This window comes from Prosopis cineraria, unplaced genomic scaffold, assembly GCF_029017545.1.
Source record: "Prosopis cineraria cultivar Desert tree isolate PC_DT_omini unplaced genomic scaffold, ASM2901754v1 PC1842, whole genome shotgun sequence".
NCBI classification, from domain to species: Eukaryota; Viridiplantae; Streptophyta; class Magnoliopsida; order Fabales; family Fabaceae; genus Prosopis; species Prosopis cineraria.
Window position 1 is genome coordinate 1 of NW_026557167.1, and position 27,163 is coordinate 27,163.

Below are 27,163 nucleotides of genomic sequence, written 5' to 3' on the forward strand. Positions count from 1 at the left end.
TTTAAAAGAATAAAATAAAAATAATTTATCAACTTTATATTTAGTAGACTTTGTTTTATTTTTGTTATATTTGTATAATTTATTCATGAAATTTTCTTTACTTGTAAATTAATGTTTTAGTTGTTTAAATATTGTTCTTATCATAGTCATATATAAATATTTTATATATTTAATTAATTATATTATTTTAATTATAATTAAGTTGATCCCAATTCAATCACAGTTAGACTACTAACTTAAAATTATTATTTTGATTAGTTCAAAGTTTTTAATAACTTTTAGGTAAATTGTATTTTTCATTTTTATGAATATAAAAAAATTGCTATCATTATATTATATAAAAAAATTATTTAATTATGAGTAAAATACTATTTTTTTGAAATCATTTTTTTAACTTTTTATATTGTTTAACTCTTATATAAAAGGGATTCTTACTCTAGTCTACTCTTAATTTTTAACCAAATCTAGCATGGACAATAACCAAGTAATTATTCAAGAATATTATTCTATTTATTATGTTTATCTAGTAGTAGAGTCGGAAATTCGTACATGCTTAAATTTTATTTTTAAAATTATTTTCAATTTTATTTTTACTTTAAAATTAATTCTCTTAATTTATAAAAAAATATAAAATTATTTTTTTACATGCAAATGATTTATAGGACTCAAAAATTTTTTTAACAAAAACTGGGTCTTAAAATATTAAAATCAATATTAAAATATATTTGAAATATTATTTTAAGATATTTTATTGATTAAAAATAATAAAATATGAAATATAACTATTTTAATTTTTTTAAAAAATAACTACATTTAAACACTTTTAATATATATATATATAGTATTTTGGTATAAAATGGTATAAAACTTGAAAATTAATTAATATTTATCATATTTTATATATTTTTTTAAAAAATTATTTTTTTATTCGGATATTCGGGCCAAGCCCGAAGCCGATCGGGCTTGCCCGAATTTCCTCGGGTCTATCCGAATAGGCCCGAATAATAAAAAAATAATATTTTTATCAGGCTTGGTCTTAAATTTTTCAGGCGGGTTTAGACTGACCTGTCAAACTCGACCCAAATTATCAACTCTAATAGAGTTGTGGACAGAGGAAGGGCGTGGGAACGTGGGATGGGACCCCCATATCTGGCATTCATGCTCGCACGTACATGATCGAATAAGTGCCACTAACGTAATATCCTTAAAAGTTAAAATATGTACATTTCACTAATTCATAACATGTATTCTCGCAGTTTAAAAATATAAAATATTTTTAATTAAATTTTTTTTTAATAAAATAATTATTTATTTTTTAATTAATCCTATCATTTTATATTTATCTCTATTAAATACCCTATAATAAATATAAAGTTATTATCAATAGAGGTACTTTTGAAAAAAAATAATAATTATACCTTAAAAAATTAAAAATACCTTACATTTTTAAACATACAACTCCTCAAAAAATATCTTACATTTTTAAACAGAGGGAGTATTATAAATCTAATTCTTTTTGTGTTTATTTAAATATTAGTTTGATATTTTTAAATTAAAAAACCTTCATAATTATTGCTGGACTCCTGCACAAACTACTAATATTAATTTCCAAATCTCTTACAACGTCTATTCTTGAAGGACGTATGATTTAAAAACATCAAGAAAACAAATAAAGTTCTACTTTCATTTCTGCACTCACTTAGAAAAGGGATAAATGTAAATTTTACGTATCCACAAAATTTGAATATTTTACTATATATCTTTCCTGTAACTACAATATAATCTATTGTAATAATTAAAATAACTAGTTTTTCCTAATATTACAATTAAAGTCAGGAATAAAGATTGGTTTTTAAAAATTGACATTTAAAAAAAAAACTAAACTTTGAAACTTGGTCTTAATAGGCCTTGAAAAGGAAGCTTGATTTTGAGCATCTCATTTAAATCTGTTTTTATTTTGCCATTAAAATATAAAGTATCTTAAATTTTATATTTTAAAATTATAAATTATAAATTTTTAATTTTTGAACATGATAATTTTTTTTTAATTTGAAATGCTATAATTTAAATTTTTAATTTTAAAAATTCAAAAAAATAAAAAATAATAAAAGGCCTTATGTGCTCAACCTTAAACTATTTAAATAAGGATTAGGTTTCATCAATTTTAAAGTAACTAGGCCTATGAGCTTGAAACCATATGAGCCATATATATAACTTCATTCTAATAATAACGTTCACTCTAGAGTCTAGATATATAAAAAATTAATTAATTATGAACACCTATAATGAGCAATCTCCATCTCCTGATAGAGATATACACTGTGATTGCAATTTCCTTATCCTTCCACCATCGTTATTAATTATTTACTATAAGTAATACATATATTAAAAATAGTTGAACATCCAAATCAGATATGTAATTTACACATACAATCAACGCAGTTTCAGCAAACCATCGTTATCCATACTCCATCATCTGAATAATTTCACCACTGATCAATCTCATAACATAGTTAAGGTTCATTGTTTTAGCAGTGTTTAATTAGTTATTTCACAATTATACATAAAATAAAAAATTGAACCCAAGAAAATAATCAGCACCTTGATGTGATCCGAACTTTGAGACCATACATCATCAGAAGCACTATAGAAAGTGCCGGAGAAACGGGATAATCTTTCACCACATGAACTTGATAATTCTTCAAAATAAAAGTCGCCATTATCTTCATTTGAATGAAAGACAAGTCCTTACCCAAACAAGTTCTTGGTCCGGCATTGAAACTAATGAACTTATATGATGGTATGTGAACGACGCGTCCTCTTTCTGAGATCCACCTCTCTGGTTTGAATTCCAAACAATTTTTTCCATATATTTTCTCACACCTTCCCATTGCGTACGAAGATAACAATATCATAGTACCGGGATAAACCTCGTGTCCACTAGGAAGTGAGTCGTGTTTGGTCGCTTGCTCGTGCTCAAAAGGTATTGGAGGGAACAATCTCAGAGATTCACACAGAGCACCATGGAGATACACTTGATTTTTCTTTTCCTTTTCTTCTTTGATTTCTTCAAGAATCTTGGCTTCCACTGAAGGGTGTGTAGCGACAAGCCAAAAGAACTACGTGAGAGCTGAAGTTATGGTGTCTCTACCTGCGACAAAAAGATTAAAAGCAGTAGTGTCTCTTAGAAACTTGTCATTCACATGTTCTTTACATTGTTCCTCCCTCATCAAAGTTGCCAGCAAGTCCTCGCCTGTTTTCTTCATTTCATTGTTTTTGCTAGCTCTTCTCTCTTTGATACTATACTTTCATAGAGGAATTGGTCAAACAATTGACATGCTTCAGCCATCTTCTTCTCTGCTCCAACTCGAAGCCATCTCTGGAGTTTCCAGATGCATCTAGGTACCGTGTGTCTGTAGAATATAAACTCCTCAGCCTCATTGAAAGCTCTCTCACATGTAACTTTTGGGAAATCAACCACGAGGCTTTTGGGGTCAGATCCTAAGACCATGGAGCAAATAATATCAAAGTTGAAGCGATTGAACACGTCTTGCAGATCCACTTCAATTCCCTGCCTTTCTAGATGATCAAGAAGAGGAGAAAGACAGAAATCCACCTTCTCTCGAACGATCTTTTCCAGAAACTTCTCGAAGCTTGGGGTTTTAAACAAGGAATGGAGAAGTGCCCTGTGATACTTCCATGTGTCTGAATCTGCAGTGAAAATCCCTTCCCCGAAAGCTTCAAAAATCTCACGAAATTCTGGACCTTTTATGTAGTCAGTGAAATTCTTACTCATCATGTGATGTACGTTCTTGGGGTCGCAAGTCACCAAACAGTTCATTCCAGTAAACCAAGGCCCAACGAAGGTCCCTGTACCCTCTTTCTTTGAAGAGCCTGAGTTATACAGTCATGAATCTGCCCTAAATTGCTGAGGAGTGGTGGTAGCATTCCCAATATAGGCCAGTCTTTAAGGAGGGGGTCTTTGTAGCATCGTCTCTGATAGCAATGAAAAAGGAAGAGGATAAGTGGAGAAAAACCTGCAATTACTACTTTTGCATAACTGAGCATGATGATTGTAGACTATTATTGGAGAACTTTGCTTCTTTAGATATCAATGTATTTGTGTTTTCTCCGCTCCTAAGTCAATATTAATAGAGTAAGTTCGATCAACATTAAGCTCTTAAATGAATACAAGTTGCTAACGTTTAGTAGTCACTGTCTTCGGGGCCACCTTTTGGCGACATTACATTCCAACTACTTGAGACCTTTTGGCCACCTTTAGGTATCCTGGGTTCTTTGTCTTTTTGCAGAACATGGTAGGTAGTAACACTGTCATTGTGTATTTGAAGATGAAGATACAGTAGTACAAAGAATAAAAGTATCATTCAAGCTACTTAAGACTAGCTGGTCAAAAAAAAAGAAAAAAGAAAAAACTACTTAAGACTAGATCCAGCGTAAGAACCAGGGTGAGAAATGAATGGGTGAAAGAAGGTTAAGGTTTCGGACTTCGGATTCTCCTCGTAATAATCAAATTAGGGGGTATCATGAAAATTCTAAACCAAGAACGTTGGGACGTTAACATTCGCTGTAATTTCTTGGAGCTCGATTAATAGGTTATCAGAACTAAATAAATGTGGAAGGGAGCTTCAGGGTGGTTTTCATAGGGTCCATCCCCTCTGACAAGTCTACATCCTTATCCTGATAAATAGGCACTCTTTAGTGTACTTGTTCCCACCCCCTACCCCGGAGGGAGAGGGCCGGGAGGGGGGGGGGGGAGCAACAGCAACAACAATCGACTGTTTATTCAAGATTAAAAAATAATAATAATAATTTCGGCATAGTTTATAAATTTTATAAAAAAAATATTTTATGGAGATTAAAAGAGATATTATTTTAGATTTTTTTATAATAATACAAAAAATTATTAGTTAATTTATAATTATATAATATTTTAATTTTTTTTATAAAAATGATTTATTATTATATTATTTTACAATTTTATAATATTTTTGTCTACCTTCTGTCTTTAATATATTCTCTCTTATTTACTGTATTAGATTATTTTCAGGAGCTGTTCAAAGTAGCTTCTCAAAATAATCAATTTTTTTTCAGAAATTAAAACAAATATAATAAAAAAGTGCAAATATATTTTTTAAAAGAAAATAATTTTTTAATAAAATAAATTAAAACAAACGGGGCTTAGTTAATTCTAACAACTGACAATACATGCAAATTGATTTGGCGATAAGAGAGTTGTGCATGTATTTGGCTCTGGCCCCGCATTTTACCCAAAAAAGAAAATAAAAGAAAAGAAACAAAAGGAAGAGCTGTACATGTTTATCCATGCACGTGCGGATCAAATTTTCAGCATCAAATTAAATACACTGACAATATGATAACATTAGACCACGAAAGGTGAAATCAGTATACACTTAAGGATCCTCTCTTTTCATCATTCACCAACTGCCCATAGTTAAGGCAAGGGTTGATCAAAAGAATAAAAGGAACCGGTAAGATTCATAACAAAATAAATGGCTACAACAATTAGTCTCTCTAAACATAAAATTCAAAGAGACAACTACTCCTAAATAAGAGGAATCTAGCATAATGGATTATATCTCTCTGAACGGATAATTTTCAATCTCATACCGCAAGAGAAGGTTCACTGCCTTAGCTCGATCTGTGAAAAACATTGACTTTTTGAAGTCCCATCCTATAACATACAGATCCAGCCCTTGTGAAATGCCAACCATTTCAGTGATGGCAAGAGGAAAGGATATTATGCAAGAAGCAAAACTAACAATATCTAGCAACTCCATTGTTTCTTATTACCACTCCACCACAACGAGCTTCCCATCTTCTCCAGTAACCAGACGGATCCACGGGTATTTTGATTGTTAGACAGAATGAGAATCTAAAGCAACTACGGAAGGGGTGAAAGAAAAAGTAAACTCATTACATTGAGTTTTTGTCTAAGTATTTTATATTTTAGGATGTCAAATCTCTCCTAAAAATGTCTTATAATTTATGACTGATGGATTACCTCTTTTTTTTTTTTTTCTATTTTACTCTTTCAAAATTTCTTATTAATAGAGTAAGAGGCTATATAGTAGAGATAAAATATTTTTAAAGATAATGCATTTAATAAGTCACTTATATCTGTTTATGACAAATACCAATAATTTAACTGGATTTTTTTTATTCATATGAAATATTAAAAGTGGCTTATATATGAGATCAATAAGAGTATATAAAAATAATAAATAAATAAATATTCTAATTGTGTGTGTAATATAGAGAGAGACTATATATATACACACATACATTCTGTATGTGTATTAATATCATAAATACTCCGGTCCTATTTATAGGATAGAGAGAGAATATTTTTGTCTAATTTATAAGGCACCTCAATAATTATCATGCTCAACTTTACCATTTAGCCTTATTAAATGCAGAAAATTTTATTATATGTTAAAGTAATTTATCTTAAAGTAGGTTTATTTAACAGGAGTAAAGTTGAAAATTTATTAAATTTTTATACAGCATTAATGAGGTCTAAGTCTTTTCTTCATTTCGATAAAAATGTTGGAAGTGACTTATAAACAATAATCAAAAGACTTATGTGATAACTGATAGGATATACAAATTTTTAGATAAAGTTAAAGAGGCTTAACACTACAAAAAAAAAAAACTTTCACCGGCAACTCCAAAAAGTCACTGTTGAAAGTGAACAATTTGCAGCTGCAATAAAAGTTGCTGCTGAAAGTGTAATGAGTCCCTATTTTTAGATGTTTTATGATTAGGTTAATATTTTAAATAATAATACTACTTGTTTATAATAATTAAAAATTTGATGGTTAAATTTGTTCATTCATATAATGATATTTCAACTAATCTAATTTTTCAATTCAAATTCTACTTAATATTGACATTTTTGAAGTTTGATGTTAGTTTAGAGATTCTTGGTTCAATGTCTAATGATAAGGAAGAAGAAGATGATGAAAGAAGAGAAATGAGAAATTTTAAAATTTTACTTTTAATTTTTGGAATATATGAAATATATCTATGTATGTTATGCTATATGATTTTTTGTTTGATGCTATCTTGAGACATAAATATAAAAAAATTAGATAATATGCACTAGTGCAAAATAGAATTTTAATGACATATTTTTCGCCACTGTTTCTCAAAAACCTGTGGCAATATATGCGCAAGTGACTTTTTCATAATTAAATACTTATGTATTCTATTTATAGCCACAGTCCTAAGATTAACTGTCGCCATAAATGAAATTTGTTAAAGTAAATTAATTTAATTAATTTTAAAAAATTAAATCATTTAATTTAATTAATTAGTTAAAGTAAATTATTACTCAATTGTTTATTACCTAAATATAATTAATTTTAAAAATAAATATAATAAATTAAATTAATTAAGACATAAATAAGTAAATTATTTATTTAAAAATTTTAATTTTAATAAATTAAAATAAAATTTAGTAATTAATAATATAATTCTAATAAATTATGTTCATTAAGTATTTCTTATTTTAGGTAAATTAATTTTTCTTAAATAAATTAAATTAATTAAGTATTTTTGAAATTAATTTATCTTATTTTAGGTTAATATATCTGAATTTCAGACATAATTAATATGTCTAAAATTCAAACATCTTCGGTGACAGGCGCCCATATTTAATGTCTGAAATTCAGACATCTTTATCAGACAGCCATAGAGTTGCGTGTTTCGTCCAGATCTCCATTTCCCTCAGCTCGTCTCCCTTAGCTCATTTCCCTCAACTCATTTCCCTGAGCTCATTTCCCTCAGCTACCATCGCTACCATCATCCCTTAGCTCTTTCCCCTCAGCTCATTTCCCCTTAGCTCGTCCTCTTCTCCAGTTCCACTGTAGGTTCTAGCTACGCTGTCCAGCTACCTTTCCCACAGCTCGCCTCCAGCTGCATTTCCTACAGCTCGTCTCCCCGCCTCTCTAGCCACTATCGCCAGCTGCTATCTCTTCTGGATTTCGTCCATAAGATTTTTTTTTGGGCAATTTTTTAGCTTTTTTTTGTACTTAATTATTTTTAGCTTCTAATTTTTTACTATTTTTTATTTTCTTTTCCTACTATTTTTTTATTTTTAAGTTTATTTTTTGGGTTAAATTTTAATTGTTACTAATTATTATTTATTACTAAATTAGTTTATTTTTTTATTATAGCTTGCCTCTTGTTATTTTTAAAGTTTTTTTAATTTTTTTAAATAATTATACTATTGATTATTAATTAGAGTTGATAATTATTAAAATTTAATTAAAATTTACTTAAATTGATCAAATTGAGAGTTTGGTGCTTGAAAAATCTCAATTTATAAGTTGTTATACTGTCAATTTTTTTTAAAATTTTCATGATATTAATTTCTTTATGTTTAGTACAATTAATTTCTTTTTAAATTTGTTTGTTGGGATGAATTGTGAACCCCATTTTCAGAAATTATACTATTGATTATTGATTAGAGTTAATAATTATCAAAATATCAATTGTGATTTACTTAAATTGATCAAATTGAGGGTTTAGTGCCCCAAAAAATTTCAATTTACAAGTTGTTATGCTGTCAATTTTTTTTAATTTTTATAATATTAATTTCTTTATGTTTAGTATAATTAATTTCTTTTTAAGTTTGTTTGTTGGGAGGAATTGTGAACCCCATTATCATAAATTATAATATTGATTATTGATTAGAGTTGATAATTATCAAAATATCAATCGTGGTTTACTTAAATTGATCAAATTGAGGGTTTAGTGCCTCAAAAATCTCAATTTACAAGTTGTTATGCTGTCAATTTTTTTAATTTTCATAATATTAATTTCTTTATGTTTAGTATAATTAATTTCTTTTTAAGTTTGTTTGTTGGGATGAATTGTGAACCCCATTATCATAAATTATAATATTGATTATTGATTAGAGTTGATAATTATCAAAATATTAATCGGCTTTACTTAAATTGATTAAATTGAGGGTTTAGTGTCCGAAAAAATCTTAATTTACAAGTTGTTATGCTGGCGATTTTTTTTTAAATTTTCATGATATTAATTTCTTTATGTTTAGTATAATTAATTTCTTTTTAAGTTTGTTTGTTGGGATGAATTGTGAACCCCATTATCATAAATTATAATATTAATTATTGATTAGAGTTAATAATTATTAAAATATCAATCGTGGTTTACTCAATTTGATCAAATTGAGGGTCTAGTGCCCAAAAAAATCTCAACTTACAAGTTGTTAGGCTATCAATTTTTTTTAAATTTTCATAATATTAATTTCTTTATGTTTAGTATAATTAATTTGTAGCTGAATAATTGATATTTTTAAAATTTCTTGAAATTAGCATTTTAGTAACATTAAATTGATAGAATTGAAGGATTTAGTATCTCAAAGATCTCACTTTATAAATTATTATAATACCATAGTTGAATAAGATCTTGCTTTTTTGGAATAGGTAATGATGAACCATAGTTGAATAGATACTTTGCGAACAAGTGATGAATATGAGAAGGGAGTAGATTAATTTTTGAAATTTGCAAAGAACAATATTCCTAATAACAAAGGATCATTCTACTGTCCTTGTGTTAAGTGCTTGAATGAATTGCGATGAAGTTCTATGGAGATTAAGGATCACCTAATTTATTTTGGGTTTTATAAAGCATATAGACAGTGGGTATTGCATGGTAAATCTTGAAAACATAGTACACCACAAGTTGAGAATGATGATATGGATTTTGGTGATCAAATAGAGGATATGTTATGTGACATTGGCATTGAAGTTGTTGAAAAGGTGCACAAATATGATAGCTTGTGCACTGATTCAGAAACTCCTTTGTATCCAGGGTGTACAAAATATACACGACTGACAGTGATGCTAAAATTGTTCAACTTGAAAGCCAGATATGGGTAGAGTAATAAGAGTTTCACAGAGTTGCTTAAATTATTGAAAGAGATGCTTCCCGAGGGTAACACACTTTCGAGAAGTTACTATGAAGCCAAAAAAATATTATGTCCAATGGGTTTAGGATACCATAAGATACATGCTTACCCTAATGACTGTATATTGTATAGAAATGATTTTGAAGTGTTGGATGTGCGCCTAGTTTGTAGGGCATCATGTTACAAAGTAAAAGAAATAGACGGTAGTGATGATTCCATTACTAAGAGGCCTCCAGTAAAGGTATTGTGATATCTTCCTATAATACCGAGGTTTAAGTGCTTGTTCGCTAATCTAAATGAGGCCAAGAACTTGCGATGGCATGTTGATGAGAGAAAAATTGATGGCATGCTCCGGCATCTAGCCAATTCTCCACAATGGAAAGGAATTGATCAAACATTTCCTAAATTTGGCAATGAGCCTAGAAATCTCATGCTTGGACTATGTACAGATAGCATAAATCTTTATGGCAATCTTAGCAGTTAACATAGCTCGTGGCCTGTCCTGTTAGTAATTTATAATCTTCCTCCATGGTTGTGCATGAAATGTAAATATATCATGTTGTCTTTGATGATTTCAGGGCCTAAACAACCAAGAAATGATATAGATGTTTACTTAGCACCATTGATTGAAGATTTAAAGATAATGTGGAAGGTAGGTGTGGATGTGTTTGATTCATATCGAAATGAGTCTTTCAAGTTATGAGCTATGATTTTTTGCACAATAAATAATTTTCCTACATATGAAAATCTGTCTGGATACAGTGTGAAGGGGCATAAAGCATGCCCTATCTGTGAAGAAAACATATCCCATCAACAACTAAAACATGAGAAAAAGATAGTCTATCTTGGTCATCGAAGATTTTTGAGACGAGACCATCCTTATCATAGGCAGAAGAAATCATTCAATGGCTATCAAGAGTATGATAAAGCTCCAAAGCCATTAACTGCAAGCTTAGTATATGAACGGGTCAAAGACATTAATGTGATATTTGGTAAGAGCCAGAAAAAGGAAGCTCAAAAGAATCTATGGAAGAAGAGGTTAATTTTTTTTATCTCCCTTATTGGAGCACCCTTGAGGTGGGACACAATATTGATGTGATGCACGTAGAAAAAAATATATGTGAAAGTCTCATTGGAACACTATTATATATAAAGGGGAAGACTAAGGATGGAGTCAAAACAAGATTAGACTTACTTAACATGGGAATATGAACAAACTTGAATCCAAGAGCAGAAGGAAAGAAGACTTACATGAGCCCAGCTTCTCATACTTTGTCTAAAAGAGAGAAAAGAAGTTTTTGCGAGTGTCTACATGGTATTAAAGTACCACAAGGATATTCTTTAAATGTCAAGAACCTTGTATCGATGAAAGATTTAAAATTGGTTAGTTTGAAGTCTCACGATTGCCATGTACTAATGCAATAATTATTACCAGTAGCCATTCGAGACATATTAGAGGAAAAGGTGAGAAAATCAATCATTAGACTATGTGTCTTTTTTAACATAATTTGCAATAAAGTCATTGATCCTGAGAAATTATATGAGTTGCAAAATGATGTTGTCATTACCTTGTGTTAGTTAGAAATGTATTTTGTTCCCTCCTTTTTTGATATCATAGTACATTTAATTGTACATTTAGTAAGGGAGGTAAAGTTTTGCGCTCCCATCTATCTACATTGGATGTATCCATTTGAGTAGTACATGAAAATTCTTAAAGGCTATGTGAAGAATTTCCATCATTCAAAAGCCTCTATTGTTGAAAATATGTTGCTAAGGAGGTTATTGAGTTTTGTACTGAATACCTATCTGAAGTTAAATCTATTGGTGTTCTCGAATCTTGCTATAAGGGAGTGAGAGTTGAAGGGAAAAGGACTCGAGGCTTGAAAGTAAAGCGCATGACTCATGAAGAAATACAACGAGCACACTTGTGCATCTTAAATAACACTAATGATGTGCAAGATTATTTGGATGCACAAAAAAGGAATTTCGAGATCAATATCCTAAAAAGGCTGATAAATGGTTGCTAAGTGAGCACAATAGATATTTTTTACTCTGGTTTAAGGTGAAGGTAGAGGAGGATCATAAGAAGTCTAATGTTTCAAAAGTAATAAGATGGTTAGCTAGTGGGCCTAGCTTTGATGTTACTACTTGGAGTGCATATGACATTAACGGATATTCATTCTATACAAAAATACAGGATGACAATAGCACTATGCAAACTAGTAGGGTAATGGTAGTAGCTGAAGCAACTCATTTTTCTAGTGCAAAAGATAAAAATCCAACATTGGCATCCTTATCATATTTTGGGGTCATTGAAGAGATATGGGAAGTTGACTATTTCTAATTTAAGGTGCCTATTTTCAAGTGTAGATGGGTTGATATCAAGAATGGTGTTCAAGAAGACAAGTTGGGTTTTACTTTAGTGGATCTTAATAAGGCAAAACATAAGGATGAGCCTTTTATAATGGCAACTCATGCAAAACAAGTTTTTTATGTCACTAATTTAGCTGATAAGAGGTTATCTGTAGTTCTATTGGGAAAAAGTCTCCTTAGTCATGGTGAGAATGATGAAATGAGTTTTGATATTGAAGAGATTCTTCCTTTTATGCCAACCCTGCCCTTATTGGATGTGAAAGATGAAGATGACACATATGATGTTAGAACTGATCACGACGAAGGTTTATGGGAGAACTAAAATATTTTTATAATGGTAATAGAATATAATAGGACTTTTTTAATTTATTTGATTTTATTTTTTATACTTTCAATTTTACATTAATTTAAATTTATTATATTTCTTGCCACTGACTTTATTTATCTTATTTATGTTAGGAAAATTATGGAGAATCCAGTCGCTGACAAAAAAAATTCTAAAAGAGGTAAAAGAGGGGCCACATGACTTACTAAGTTGGCTCAAATTCATGGAAAAATTCACCTTGATTTTGATGATAATGGCCAACTAATTGATAACAAAAAAGGAAACATATTTAAAAGTTTTGTGGGTTTGATGGCAAGTAAAAAAATCAGCATCTTGGAGGAAGAGTGGGATGATGTCAATGAAAGTGACAGAAATGATGTTTGGGAATCTATACTGGTATTTCCTATTGCTATATGTTATATCTATTTTTTAAATATATGTTGTTATTAAATTCATTATTGATATGTATTATTTTGTAGATTACTTATGACATCAAGGAAACTTCATTTTTAAAAGACAAGTGATTAAAGTATGTTGGGGATCGATAGAAGGATTTTAAATCCAAGCTTACTAGAAAATATTTCTTTCCTAAGAATGACAATGAAAATGATGATAGTGACAATGATGCCAACATAAAAAAACCTTGGAAGAAATATCCATTTATTGATTATGACATGTGGATAAAATTTATTCACAGTAGACATGATCCCAAGTTTTTAGTGAGTAAAGGAAGAATATGATAATTTATTTAATGTCAGTGAAGATTTATTTTTAACAAATTCTTTTCATTATTTGTTAATAGGAAAAAAGTCAAAAAGGTCAAGAGCATCGAAAGAAAAATCTATACAACCATACTATGTCTCGAGGAGGGTACGCATATATTTATGATATAATGAATCAAGAGAAGTGGGAAGCTAAAAGACAAGCGGTGGGAGCTGATAATATTGAAGACGTTTCTCCTTCATCTCTTGTTAATCGTGCTCAAGCATGGAAGATAGGACAGATGAATAAAAAGGGAGAGTTTATTTCCCCAGAGGCTAGAGAAGTAGCTGAGAAAATTGTAAGTATTTTTACAGTTAATATCTTAATCATATAATTGAAACTTATTATTTACATCAATTTCTACTAGCTTGCATGTTCTAGGATGCTCTTATAGAAGCATCATCCGAGGGGACCTTTGTGTCTACTGGTAGAAAGGACATATTGACCATGGCCTTAGGGAGTGAAGAGCACTTCGGCTGTGTTAGGGGGGTTCCTAAAGGTATGGGTATAAGATAATATTTTAGACCTCCACTTTCTAATCTTGTACCAATCCAGCAAGTGCAAATGATGATAGCAGAATGCAAGTCAAGCATGATGATGGAAATGCAATCAATGATTAGTAATTTGCAAATACAACCACAACAAACATCGAATTATGTTGGTGCTACAGAGCCAGTGTGTGATCTTAGTTTATCAGATCAAGGAAAGCCATGCATACTTTATGTAAAGGATCATGGCAAACGAGTAGTTGCATATGGAAAGGTGTATAACCATGCAACTACAGTCACAATCAATAGATATAAGATAACTAAGTAAAGGTGATGGTTGAAGAGGTTGTGGATGCTAATGCTCCTGTACTATTTCCTACTAAGGAGATGGAAACAACAGGATAAGCTCAACATAATTTCATTATTTGGTTGAAAAAGCTAGTCCGACAAGTTAATGAAGAGGTATGAAAATGTTATAATTTTTTATTTTTTAATTAATAATATAGGTATTTTTAATTTTTATTATATGTTAATTATAGGAACTCTTACAATCAAAAGAATCTTTGGATTCCAATCCCCAACCGATGCAAGATGACTTGAAATGATTGGCTTTAGTGGTGGTTGACATAAATGAATTTTCAGATGAAATTAACATAATCGAAAAGATTATTAAGAAGCCTATTACTTTTAGAGTTGCCAGAAAAGATATTAGTGACCTCATTATTTTTGAGTGATTGGACTTGTCAATAATTCAAGTTTTTATCATGTAAGTATTTTTTTATTTCTAAATTAATATTTGATATTTTTATTTTATTACTAATATATGTCTAATTATCAAAGCTACCTTCACAAGATATGCACTAAACTCAGTGTTGATGAGAATTATGGGTTCTTATCTCCACTTTTAACCTCCATTGGCAAAGTGAATCAAAGAGCTTCTTGTATTGAAAAGACGATGTGTAAGCAAAAGAAGACATGCTAGTTTTTACCAATTATTGAAAGGTATCAAATTTTAAATTCATTGTTCAATTTATAAAAATATTTGCTTAATAATGTGATATTAATATAAATTAATATATTGTAGTCATCATTGGATGCTTCCTGTCATTTGCTTGTATGAAAATACTATATACTGGTTTTGTTCACTGAAAAGGAACGTAAACGATGACATGAAGTCTTTGATTGGATTGTAAATTTTTAAATAATTCCATTGTGTTATTAATAATATATATTTAATATTTTCTAAGTATGTATATTTGATAAATAGATCTTTAGCGACATATTGAAAATTAGCGAGAATGGTTGACAAGAAAAAAAAATTGAAATCAAGTTTGTACTAATGCAAGTATGTATTTCAAATTTATTCCTTAATTAAAATAAAGATTATAATATTGGTTTAATGAATTTAATTATTTTTATTTTCTTTATAGTGTCCTCAATAACCAGGAAGTATAGAATGCGGTTATTATGTGATAATTTTTATGTATGAAATCATCACTCAAGGTATTGTTCACTCATTTGATCAGGTAATAATTTATAAATAATGATTTATAATTATGAAGTTTTTCATATACTTGAGTTATTATTCATACATATATTGTTATTAAATTTGCAGCACTTTTAAAGTTTAGAGCCATATTCTAAGCAAGAGTTGAGACATATATGCAATTTATGGTCTAGTTTTTTAGAATTAATAGGATTAGAGTAGAAACTTTCTAGATATTTTGTATTGAAAATGTAAGTTTAGTTCATGTACCAGACATATTTGTATTGGTCTTTGGAGTTGCTGTTTCTTAATTAATGCAGGTTTTGTAAGTAAGGGAATGTATATAAATATAAGTGTACGAGTAAAAAAAAATGTATTTACGGCCACAGTTGTTACACTAACTGTGATAAAAAGCCATTTATGGTAACAATTGTTGATAGAACTGTGGCCATAAATGAGCTCTAGAATAATTTTTTGCCACAAGTGGTCTCAGACCTATGGCGAAAAATTATATTTTTCACCACTATATTTTTCGCCACAGGTCAGATGGCACTTATGTTGAAAATATTATATTTTGCCACAGTTTCTTTTGACCTATGGTGAAAAATGTCTATTTACTACCATAAAATTTTTTACTACACAGCACCTTCTATCGCCAAAAATGCATTTTAACTATGGCGAAAAATAATTTTTGCACTAGTGTTGGTGTATAATTTTCTTATAAAATTGTCATTTAAAAATAAAAAATAATTAAAAAAGTAAAATGTAAAAAAGAAAGTCAATTGCATTACTTAAGAGTTATTGTAAATTAAAAGTAAAAAGAAAAATTTAATTAAACTAGCTAGAAAAATAAATAATTATGATTTAATGTATGATTATCTATATTTTTTTATTTATTCTTATATATTTTTATATTTTTAAAAAGTAAATAACTTAAGAGTTATCATTTTATTTTTTGTTTAATCCAATATTTAACATTTTAAGATATTAATTTTGTTGAATTCAGCTAATCTAATTTTTCAATTAAAATCCCAATTCCAATACTGGTAGGGAAGAGGAAGATGAGAAGAAGATCATGACTGAGGTGTTAAAACTTCTATGTTTAATTTTTAGAATATATGAAATATATTTATGTTATGCTATATGATTTTTTCTTTGATAATATCTTGAGACATAAAATGTAATGTAAAAACAAATTAAATCAATGACTTTACTTAAGAGTTATTGTTAATTGAAAGTAAATTCAAAACCATATATAAACTCATAATGTAAACACATAACACAAATTTATATAAATATATAAGCAAGTCTTATGCATTTAGATTTATACATTTAATATACTTTTTTTAATCAAATCAAGATGTTTTGATAAAATTAAAAGTTTAAAAGTCAAACTTAACAGTTAACTAACAGTCATGTATATAGAAATGAAATCTCAAATATACAAAGAAGGTTTATCTAACTTATATTTTATTTTTAATGGAGAGGTTTGTGTAGTTATATATTAATCATTTCCATTTTGGTAAAATTAAAAGCTTATAAGCCTTTTCTTATTTTTAATAAAAATGCTAAAAGTGATTTATAAACAATAATTAAAAGCCTTATGTGATGCTCCCTCTGTCCCTATTTATAATATATTTTTAATTGAATCATGCAAATCAATAAAAATTGGTTATCTAATTAAAAGCATAATAACATTTTAATTTTGCCCATAATTATTGTAAATAAAAAATGAATCTCTGTTTCTAAAGTAAATTAATAAGAGTACATATTTTTTTTTTCTATTCAATTTCATAAAAGTATAATAATTTATTAAAAAATACTTAGGAACAAAAAAATAAAAAGTTCTAGAAGACTTTTTATATGTAGAGACGGAAGGAGTAATTGATAGGACATACACAGAAAGTTTTGAGTAAGGGGGCATGTATGATATATACCTACCCTACCCCTATATATATATATATGTATGTATGTAAGGGATAGCCGAAGTAATTGAATGAACGCATAGATTTTCTAAAGAATACAGAAGTGGATTTTACTAATTGCCATCAACATCATGCCATTATAGTGCAACGACCTTTATAGCAACATTATCAGGTGCAAGCCAATTAGTGGCTTGATTATATCCCTTCAACCAATACGCACATAATAACATTACCGAAGTAGAAAAACGGACACAAGCACAACAAAAGACTTCAAACATACAACACAAAATATGAATGCCTTCTACTTTTATATTATATTGGTCAATGTCTTTTGTGATCCGAATCTTGAGACCATATCTCATTTGAAGCACCATTGAAAGTGTGGGAGAAACAGGATGATCTTCCACCACATGAACTTGATAGTTACACAAGATAGCAGAAGCCATAATCTTCATTTGAATGAAAGACAAGTCCTTACCCAAGCATGTTCTAGGGCCTGCAATGAAAGTACTAAATTTGTATGATGGCATGTGAATAATACCTCCTCTCTTTGAGATCCATCTTTCTGGTTTGAATTCCAAGCAATCTTTTCCCCATATTTCTTCACACCTTCCCATGGCATACAAAGATATCATTATCATAGTAATAGGACTGACCTCATGCCCACTAGGAAGAATATCATGTTTGATCGTTTGCCTAATAACTGAAGGTACGGGAGGGTACAGTCTCAAACCTTCACACAAATCAGCATGGAGATATACTTCATCTTTCACTTCCTTTTCTTCTTTGATCTCTTCATGAATCTTTGCTTCTACTGAAGGGTGTGTAGCAACAAGCCAAAAGAACCACGTGAGAGCTGAAGTTATGGTATCTCCACCTGCGAAAAGAAGACTAAAAGCGGTGTATCTCAGAAGCTTGTCATCCGCTTCATCTTTTCCTTCGTCCCCCCTCATCAAACATGCTAGCAAATCATCGGCTTCCTTCTCATTTCCGTTGATTTTTCGTAGCTTTTCTCTCTTTGATGCTATACTTTCATAGAGGAATCGATCAAACACTTCACATGCTCGGGCCATCTTCATCTCTGGTCCGATTCCAAGCCATCTCTGAAGCTTCCACACGCTTTTAGGTATTGTGTGTCTGTAAAATGTGAACTCTTCCACTTCATCAAAGGCTCTCATGCATGCAACTTCTTGGAAATCTAGTGTGAGGCTTTTGGATCAAATCCTAAGACTATAGAGCAGACAGCGTCAAAGTTGAAGCGACCAAACACGTCTTGCAGATCCAATTCAACTCCTCGCTTCTCGACTTGATCAAGAAGAGGAATCAAACAACTCTCCACCTTCTCTCGAACAATCTTCTCCCAAAACTTCTCGAAGCATTTTGTTTTGAAAACTGAATGCTGAAGTGCCCTGTAGTGTTTCCATGCATCTGAATCTACAGTAAAAATAGAATCACCAAGCATCCAGAACCTCGCGAAGGTCATCCTTTAATGTAGTTGGCGAAATTCTTGCTCATAATGCGATGTACGTTCATGGGGTCATATGTCACCCAATAGTTCATTCCAGTAACCGGGGTCCGAGGAAATTACCAGTGCCTCCTTTTCTTTGCAGAACATCAGTTGTGTAGTCATAAGTCTGCCCTAAATTTTTGAGAAATGATGGCAGCATTCCTAATAGAGGCCAATCTGGAAAGAGCAGGTCTCGGCAATATCGGCTTCGATGGAAATGAAAAAAACGAGAAAGAGAAATGCCGCAAAACTAGCAATTAGCTGCAGACAACCAAGCATTTTTGGTTTGTACGCAAACGGAGAGCTTTGCTTCTATAGATCATATGATGTGATGTACAATTGCATATATAGCCAATAAATAGAGAAGGAGAATAATGTTCAAGTAGTGCTCCTATAAGCCAATGCCGTTCAGTCCTGCAGGTTACTGATATTTTGGTTTACATTAATATTGGACAGTGAGGCAGTATTGGACTGTTAGGTTGTACTAGGCCAGCAGAGAAAATAGGGTTGAGGGAAAATGAGGAGAGAGAAAAGGCAAAAAAGAGAGATGTGATTTTCTCTCTATGCTTGATTTTTTTTTTTTTAAACTCTGGCTAGCTCTCATTATGTTTGACTGAGCCAGTGAAATAAGAAAAAGGTTTTAACTCAAATAGTTAATAATAACTTTATTATTTATAAACAAATTTTTATATATACATAATAAAATTTAATATTTAACATATTATTTATATAATTTTTCTTATATATCCTAATGATATAAAAAATATAATTGTAAATTATTTTATCTAATTTTATTTTATGCTTAGAATTATTAAACATACAATAATCTAAAAATTTTAAACTACAATCAAAATATATGGAGGGAGGCATATATATAGAGGCGGGAAACCAAAAAAAAAAAATTGTCGATAAATTTGAAAGTGGGGTTTTCCATTCAAAATCTTCCCTTTTTTGAAAGAAAAGTTTAGCAAAATTATTTGAGTCCTACGTTTTTTTTTAATTCATTTCTCTCTCTTCCCCCTTCATGTTCCTTTCCCTCATTTTTCTTTCTGCCTGCTTTTCTTTCTTGCCAAATCAAAGCATTAGTTTCTTTCCATTTTCTTTCTTTCTTTTTTTTTTTTTGCAGGCATTTAATTTGGTTATAACATCGATGGTTGACATTTTACACATTTTGAAGAAAAAAAAAGACTTTTAAAAACTTTCCAATTAATTTAGTTGCAGTCAAAAGCAAATCAACAATTGGACCAGAGAAAAAGTGATTGCATTGCAAGGATGCAGTTGAACAAATGGAGCAAGTTCAAATTGACGTAACATAAACCTATTAGTCTGAAAGCACCATGCAGAACAACAAAAGTTCACAACCCACCTAATTGACACTAACATGTAAAATCTCCTTGTACTTCATTAGAACCCTATAGTAACAACAAAGTGTGTGTTAAACTAATAGTAGAAGTAGAGACTATAACAATTAAGAAGTTGTGACCTTTTAAATAGGAGCTTCCCAATCCATGTATACCATGAAGTTATAAAGGTTGTATATAATCCATGTATACCTATTTTGTTATCCGTGAAACCTACTTTTTATACTTACAAAGAAAAAAAATTTAGAATTTTAGAAAAAGACTATATAATCCAAAGTGCACCAAAAAGACTAAATAAACCCAACGATATTCTGTTGGTGTGAATGGACAAGGACCATCGCAATGACTAGGCTAAATCGCACTCCAAAATCATGTGAATGTAAAATAATATAAATGTAAGGAAAATGCCCAATATATAGGTCAATTTAATTTGTTAAGACAATTTTTTTTTTGTTGGGTATCATGGACCAATTCATGGAGATATATAGTCTTTGCTTATGTTGCTATATTTTAATAATTTGGACCATTTATATTTTATCTAAATGATCCTGATTTCACAATATATTTTTTACATTTTAAATCTTTTTTAATCTAGGAATTTTGGCGGGCATTCCAAGTCAATCTATGATGTCTTGATCATTGCAATACATTCCTTCCATTTTTATTTGTAGGGGAAACTATTATTTTTTACTTTTTTTTATATAAACAAAATCATATATTTCAATAAACATTTATTGCACATTTTCTAATCATCTCTCATATTTACATTAATAAAAAATATTAATTAATGCTTTTGTTAATTAACATAAGATATTTTAGTCTAATTGTTTTATCTTCAGACATAGTTATTATGGCTAATCAACTTTCTTAAACTGTGTGATGCAGTTTTTTTCTTTTATATATAGAAATGGAGAGTATCACTACAAAAAAATTGACTTTCAACGGCGACAAATGTCGCCACTGAAAGTCAAAAAGTCACCGTTGAAAGTTTTTAGCGCGACAAAAAGTCGCCACAATATCACCGCGAGAGCTTCTGTCACTGATTCAATCTGCGGTGATAAAAAAAAGTCGCTGCTGAAAGTTGAGAATCTGTGGCGACATTTGTCTCCACCGAAAGTCAAAAAGTCACCACTGAAAGTTTTTAGCGGCAGTAAAAAGTCGCCACAATGTCGCTGCGAGAGCTCTTGTCGCTGATTCAATTTGCGACGATAATAAAAGTAGCCGCTAAAAGTTGAAAATCAGCGTGACAATTGTCGTAGCAGAAACCACGCATCAGTGGTGACTATTTCTGTCGCCGCTGAATGTTAAGTATCAGTGGTGATAGTTATCGTTGCTGAAGCTACTAAAAAGTTGTCGCTAAAAAGTAATATGGTTTACACACATGGCACCACATCACTACCATGTGGCGCTCCACCTCACGCCACATATTGCTTTCACCTCACGCCATGTGGCACCATGTCACCCTCCACGTAAAGCCCCACTCGCACCACGTGTCGCCATGTTATCTTCCACGTGTTGCCCTCACCTCACGTCATGTGGCACCATGTCACTCTCCATGTGTCACCCTTCACCTTACACCACGTGGTCCCAGTGCACTCGCTATGTGTCGCTCTCACCACACGCCACGTATCATCATAGCATCAATTTATATTTTCATTTTAAAAGTTATCTCCTCCAAGATTTAAACCCATGACCTCCTCCTGTTGTGTCCAACCATTTTGCCATTAAGCTGGAATGAACCTGTAGGTCTATTATTGCATAATTAAATACACACACACACATTAGGAAACTAGACAAACACACATATATATTAAAGATAAATACTGTAAAATATCATTACTATCCTTAAAACTTCAATTTAATTCTTTCAATTTATAAAATTATAAATTATATTTCTATTTGTTTAAAGTAAACTATAAATATAATTGATACAATATAATTGTATTATTTATTTTAATTTTTTTACTTCTTGAGGTTGTTATATTTTTATTTTAATATTCATATTTATAATTATAATAAAAAATATCTAAGAATAAATAGTAAAAATATTGATGATTATACATTAGTAAAAAAAATTATAAAAATGCAGACAATGAACAACACATAAAAAGTCACCGCTGAAAGTCGACTTTCAGTGGCGACTTATATGTCGCCGCTAAAACTTGCAACATAATTTTTTTAAAAGAAATAAAAAAAAATGCTGACAATCGACTTTCAGCGGCGACTTTAAAGTGCCACTGCTAAAACTTGCAACATTTAATTTTTTAAAAGAAATAAAAAAAATGCTGACAATCAGCGGCGACACTAAAAAGTCATCACTGAAAGTCGACTTTCAGCGGCGACTTGTTTGTCACCATGAAACTTGCCAACATAATTTTTTTAAAAGAAATAAAAAAATGTTGGCAATCAGCGGCGATACTAAAAAGTTGCCGTTGAAAGTTGACTTTCAGTGGCGACTTTTTAGTGTCGCTGCTAAAACTTGCAACATAATTTTTTTAAAAAAATTATAAAAATGGCCAAATCTTTCACATTTATAACAAAACTATTTCTATTTATATTTTTTAAAATTATCTTTTTTAAAGGTTTTATAATATTAATCATTTGTCCTATGTTAAAATAGAAATTTATTGTTCTTTGTTATAACTACTAAAATAATAGCAGAAGAAAATATAGAAAATGAAATAGATAACACCCCTTTTGAAATAAATCAACAAAGATACATGAACATAATCACATATAACTAAAAAAAAAATGATATTGCCAAGTAAGTTTAGTAACAAATAGAGAATATTCAAGAAATATGATATTCAAAAATCCTGTGAAAGAATAGGAAAGTTAGGTAGTGGTGTTCCTATTAAGCCTAAGAAAAATAATATCAATAGAAAATATAACTTGTAGAAATAGAAATATGAGATGGTTTGATAAGAATTAGGATCTAAGTCAAAAAAGAAGAATAAGGTAAGTCTTAACAGTCTTAGTCTATAGCCAAATAGGAATAGTGAACCTGAAAGAAAAGTAAAAGTGGTAGAAATAAAGAAATACATTATAAAAGAATTGAATAACAAATAGAAATCTCAAAAATAAAAAATAAATTAAATTAAATAGGAGAAAATTTTGAAAGAGATATTGTGTAGAATATCCAAATTCTTTTTGAATAGAAAAAGATACAAGAAAATATGGGTGAAAAACAAATGGACAAACGAAGAAAAAGAAAAAGGCAAAAGAAAAAAAAGAGTTGAATCTTGTCAAAAAATAATTTAAGCACAAAAAAAATAATTAAGTGAAGCAAATCAAAAGAGCTAATTTAACCATGATTTTTCTAAACTTCTATAAAATCAGAAGACTTTTGATTTTGTAGGCATTGAGTTAAAGACCGCTTCTCTATCTTTAATATAATCCTCTCTTCACTTGTAATATTACAAGATATGTATGTGTATCTATGCATGCATACATACATACATACATAAAACTCGGTTAATAAATGGAAATGAAAATAAATTAAAATTTAAATAAAAAGAACATCATGAAATTGGTAAAACAAAAATATATTTTTTCCTATGAAAAATACTTTAATCAAATTTGTAAACACAAAAAAAATTCTGACAATCAACGGTGTGATACTAAAAAGTCACCTCTGAAAGTCGACTTTCAGCAGCGACTTGTATGTCGCGTTTGAAACTTGCAACATAATTTTTTAAAAAAAAATAAAAAAATATCGACAATCAGCAATGACACTAAAAAGTCACCGCTGAAAGTTGAGTATGTCACCGTTGAAACTTGCAACATAACTTTTTTTTTTAAAAGAAATAAAAAATGCTGACAATCAGCTTTCAATGGCGACTTTTTAGTGTCGTCGCTGAAACTTGTAATATGATTTTTTTTTTTAAAAAATTATAACGTATTTTAAAAATGCTTGACAATCAGCGGCGACACTAAAAAATCATCGCTAAAAGTCACACTTTCAGTGGCAACAGTAAAAGTCACCACTAAAACTGATAAGTCAGTGGTGACTATATCTTGTCGACGCTGGAAAGTCACACTTTCAGCGGCAACCTTTTTAGTGTCACCGCGGAAAGTCATTTTTTTTTGTAGTATATATTAATATTTATTAATTAGTCAGGCCTTCTTTCTTTTTACATTGTATTGCATCAATATTCCATTTTGTGTATGAATCCTTGTGCATGTTTGGATAAGACAAAAATCAATATTTTACGGGTAAAAATTGTAGTGGATGAAAATACATACACTACATACATATATATATACATATATCCTAATATCTCTCCATGTAAAATCCAATTAAATTTTAAATTTATGGTTTTTAAAAAATATCCCAAACATCTTTATGCATGTCAAAATCAATTTATAAATTTAAATTTATGGTTTTTTAAAAAATATTCAAACATCTTTATGTATGTCAAAATTAATTATAAATTTAAAATAATAACTTTCAATCCTCATCAAATATTTATTTACAATACTCTATTTTCAGGTAGCTAGGTCCATAAAGCCTGCTTAGTTAGATCTAACCAGTAACCACTATCCATTTAATGTCATCCAATCAATTCTTTGTTGTAGATTCAATGAGAGCCACCAAAACCAGAGCAAGCAGGCCACATTCAGCATATCTTATTAATATATGGGAAAACATTAAAGTCGTCCATTCAGGTTGCTGATATTTTGGTTTACAATATTGGGACAGTGAAAGTAGTGATTGGCTAATAATAGAAAATGAGGAGAGAAAATGATGGGAGAATGGGGTAAAGAAAAGTCAGGGAATATGATTTTACCTCTTCATGCTAGGCTATGCAAGAAAAAACCAAGGAGCAGAAAAAATATGTTAATTCATATAAAAAATAATAATCTATAATTTAAAAAAAATATTTATACATAATAAAACTTTGGCAAAATTTTACAAAATCCCCTCACTTCCCCAACCATGGGGCTTTGATGTTGGTGGCCAGACTACCCAACTAGACTGGAGACAAATTATTTTCTCTTATAAGGTTGCCACCAAAAAAATAATTAGCTATATTTTTAATTTATTTTCAATTTCCATGCTAATAATTATCAAGAGCTTAATAATTACTTATCATTTTACAATTGGCTACTTGTTAATTTATCTATGGGACTTTTAAAAAATTTAATATAAACTGTTTTTATTACTAAGAATGACAAGTTTCCATTAATAATTGACAAATAACCATTCGTGAAATGACAAATCCATTAATATGTTTGAAAATTTATCTTGATAATTTAACGAGCACATATTAGCAAAGTAACAAGTTCATATAAGATTTTGACTTGTTAGTATTAGGAGAAATTTTTAAAACTTATCATTTCACAAATAATTACTTCTTAAATAATTAATGGGGACTTGTTTATCAAATGATTTAAAATAAATTTTTAAAGCTAGTAGTAACAATTGTTATTTATAAATACTTACTTGTTAAACATTATAACATAATTGGCAATATTTGATTATTATTTTACCTAGTAACTGACGGCTCTATGAACCATCATACATAAACCCGTCATTTATAGAGGAGACTCTTCTTTGACAGTTATCAAATAAGCAAGGGAAATAGCTGTCAAATAAGCAGGGGCTCATACGGTTATTCAAATAAATAACCATCAGATAAGCCCCAAGCTTATTTGACAGTAAACCCTTGCTTATTTGACACTTATTTGAAATAACTGTCAATTTTAGCAAAATTATTTTAGGATTGGTTTATTTTATGCATGATTAATTTCTATTAATTATCTTTATGAATTTTATTTTTAATACCCATTTCAATACACATTTTCATTAAATAAAAGCAAGCTAAGAAAGTAATATAAAATAAAAAGCCGATATATTATATAATTAAAAGACCCAATCCTTTATAAATAACATACAATTGAAAAGAGATAAATCACCTCAATATACGAAAGAACATTATCCTATAAATACTTTGAATTTGAAAGAAATTATATCAATAAAAATTTCTTAAATAACACTATATAGAGCGCCAACGACTAAGGAGATCTTCAAATTTCTTGATTTAGCGCCGCGCAGTTCATACCCCCCCCCCTCTACTATATTGTTTGCAAATGGCTGAAAGAAAGCCTATCATAACCATAGAGAAAGGCTAAGTAATTATCTAACACAACCATTGAATAAGGAAAATGAAATGCTTTATAAAAAGTTACCAAATACATTTAATCCATTATTTTGCGCATCTCCAGATCTGTATTGAAAGAAAAACGCAAATATAAGTGTGTGAATAATATAAAGATTAAAAAAAAAAAACATATCAAATGGAATGGCAGCTATACAGCTGATACAATGGGGAGATCAAGGAAAGAACAATCAATAAAACATCTGCCAAGCTACCGGATCCTCAACTATACAGCTACTTTGCTCAACAAAATAAATCTAACACCTATCCAGAATCATTTCTGAAGAGAAGTCCAATGCTAAATCTACCACTCCTAACATAGTAATGTTAGAAGATCCAGGGTTAATTGAGAATGAGATAATAAGCAGAGAGAATCTAACTCTTTTGCAACTAAATAATCATAATTAGTTAAACTTGGTGACTCTCGCATCATTATTCCATCAATAACTACATTTAGAATCATAAAGAGCCTAAATTGAACTTAGTTTAGTCATTGCGTGACAAATTGTGAGATGCAAAGATAGGCGATGAAAATTAGAGATTGAGTATTGAAACATCAAATGACAAAATCACCTTTGCCTTTGACCTCTCACATTTTTGTCATGCCCCCAAAATAGAGGGTGACCAGCACAGGGTGTGAATCATGCCACACATTCCTGCAAGCCTCAAAATGTAAGTTAATTTCATTTTAAAATATAATAAGATCTATATTGATACTAATCATTATAATAAAGCTTTAACATTTTATAGAAATTTTAACAAAACCTTCCCTGTAAGTACGATGTGTCAAAAA

The 27,163-nt window shown here is 29.9% G+C and overlaps 1 protein-coding gene and 1 pseudogene across 1 annotated transcript; both read right to left on the bottom strand.

The window, feature by feature from the left end:
* Positions 1-2,298: 2,298 nt before the first annotated feature.
* LOC129300998 (alkane hydroxylase MAH1-like) lies at positions 2,299-4,124 on the bottom strand (annotated as a pseudogene).
* Positions 4,125-17,676: 13,552 nt separating this feature from the next.
* Positions 17,677-18,791, bottom strand: LOC129300997 (alkane hydroxylase MAH1-like). The gene is made up of 2 exons (XM_054939583.1): positions 18,075-18,791; positions 17,677-17,950 (listed from the first exon to the last, which is right to left on the bottom strand). Exons 1-2 carry the CDS (start codon positions 18,517-18,519, stop codon positions 17,793-17,795), a joined length of 603 nt encoding a protein of 200 aa, XP_054795558.1. The 5' UTR covers positions 18,520-18,791; the 3' UTR covers positions 17,677-17,792.
* Positions 18,792-27,163: the final 8,372 nt, after the last annotated feature.

Coding starts and splice junctions, on each gene's coding strand:
- LOC129300997 (XM_054939583.1), bottom strand. CDS start 18,519: ATGAGAGCCTTTGATGAAGTGGAAGAGTTCACATTTTACAGACACACA. Junction 17,951..18,074: donor CCATGCTGATTTGTGTGAAG/GTTTGAGACTGT, acceptor TGCCATGGGAAG/GTGTGAAGAAATATGGGGAA.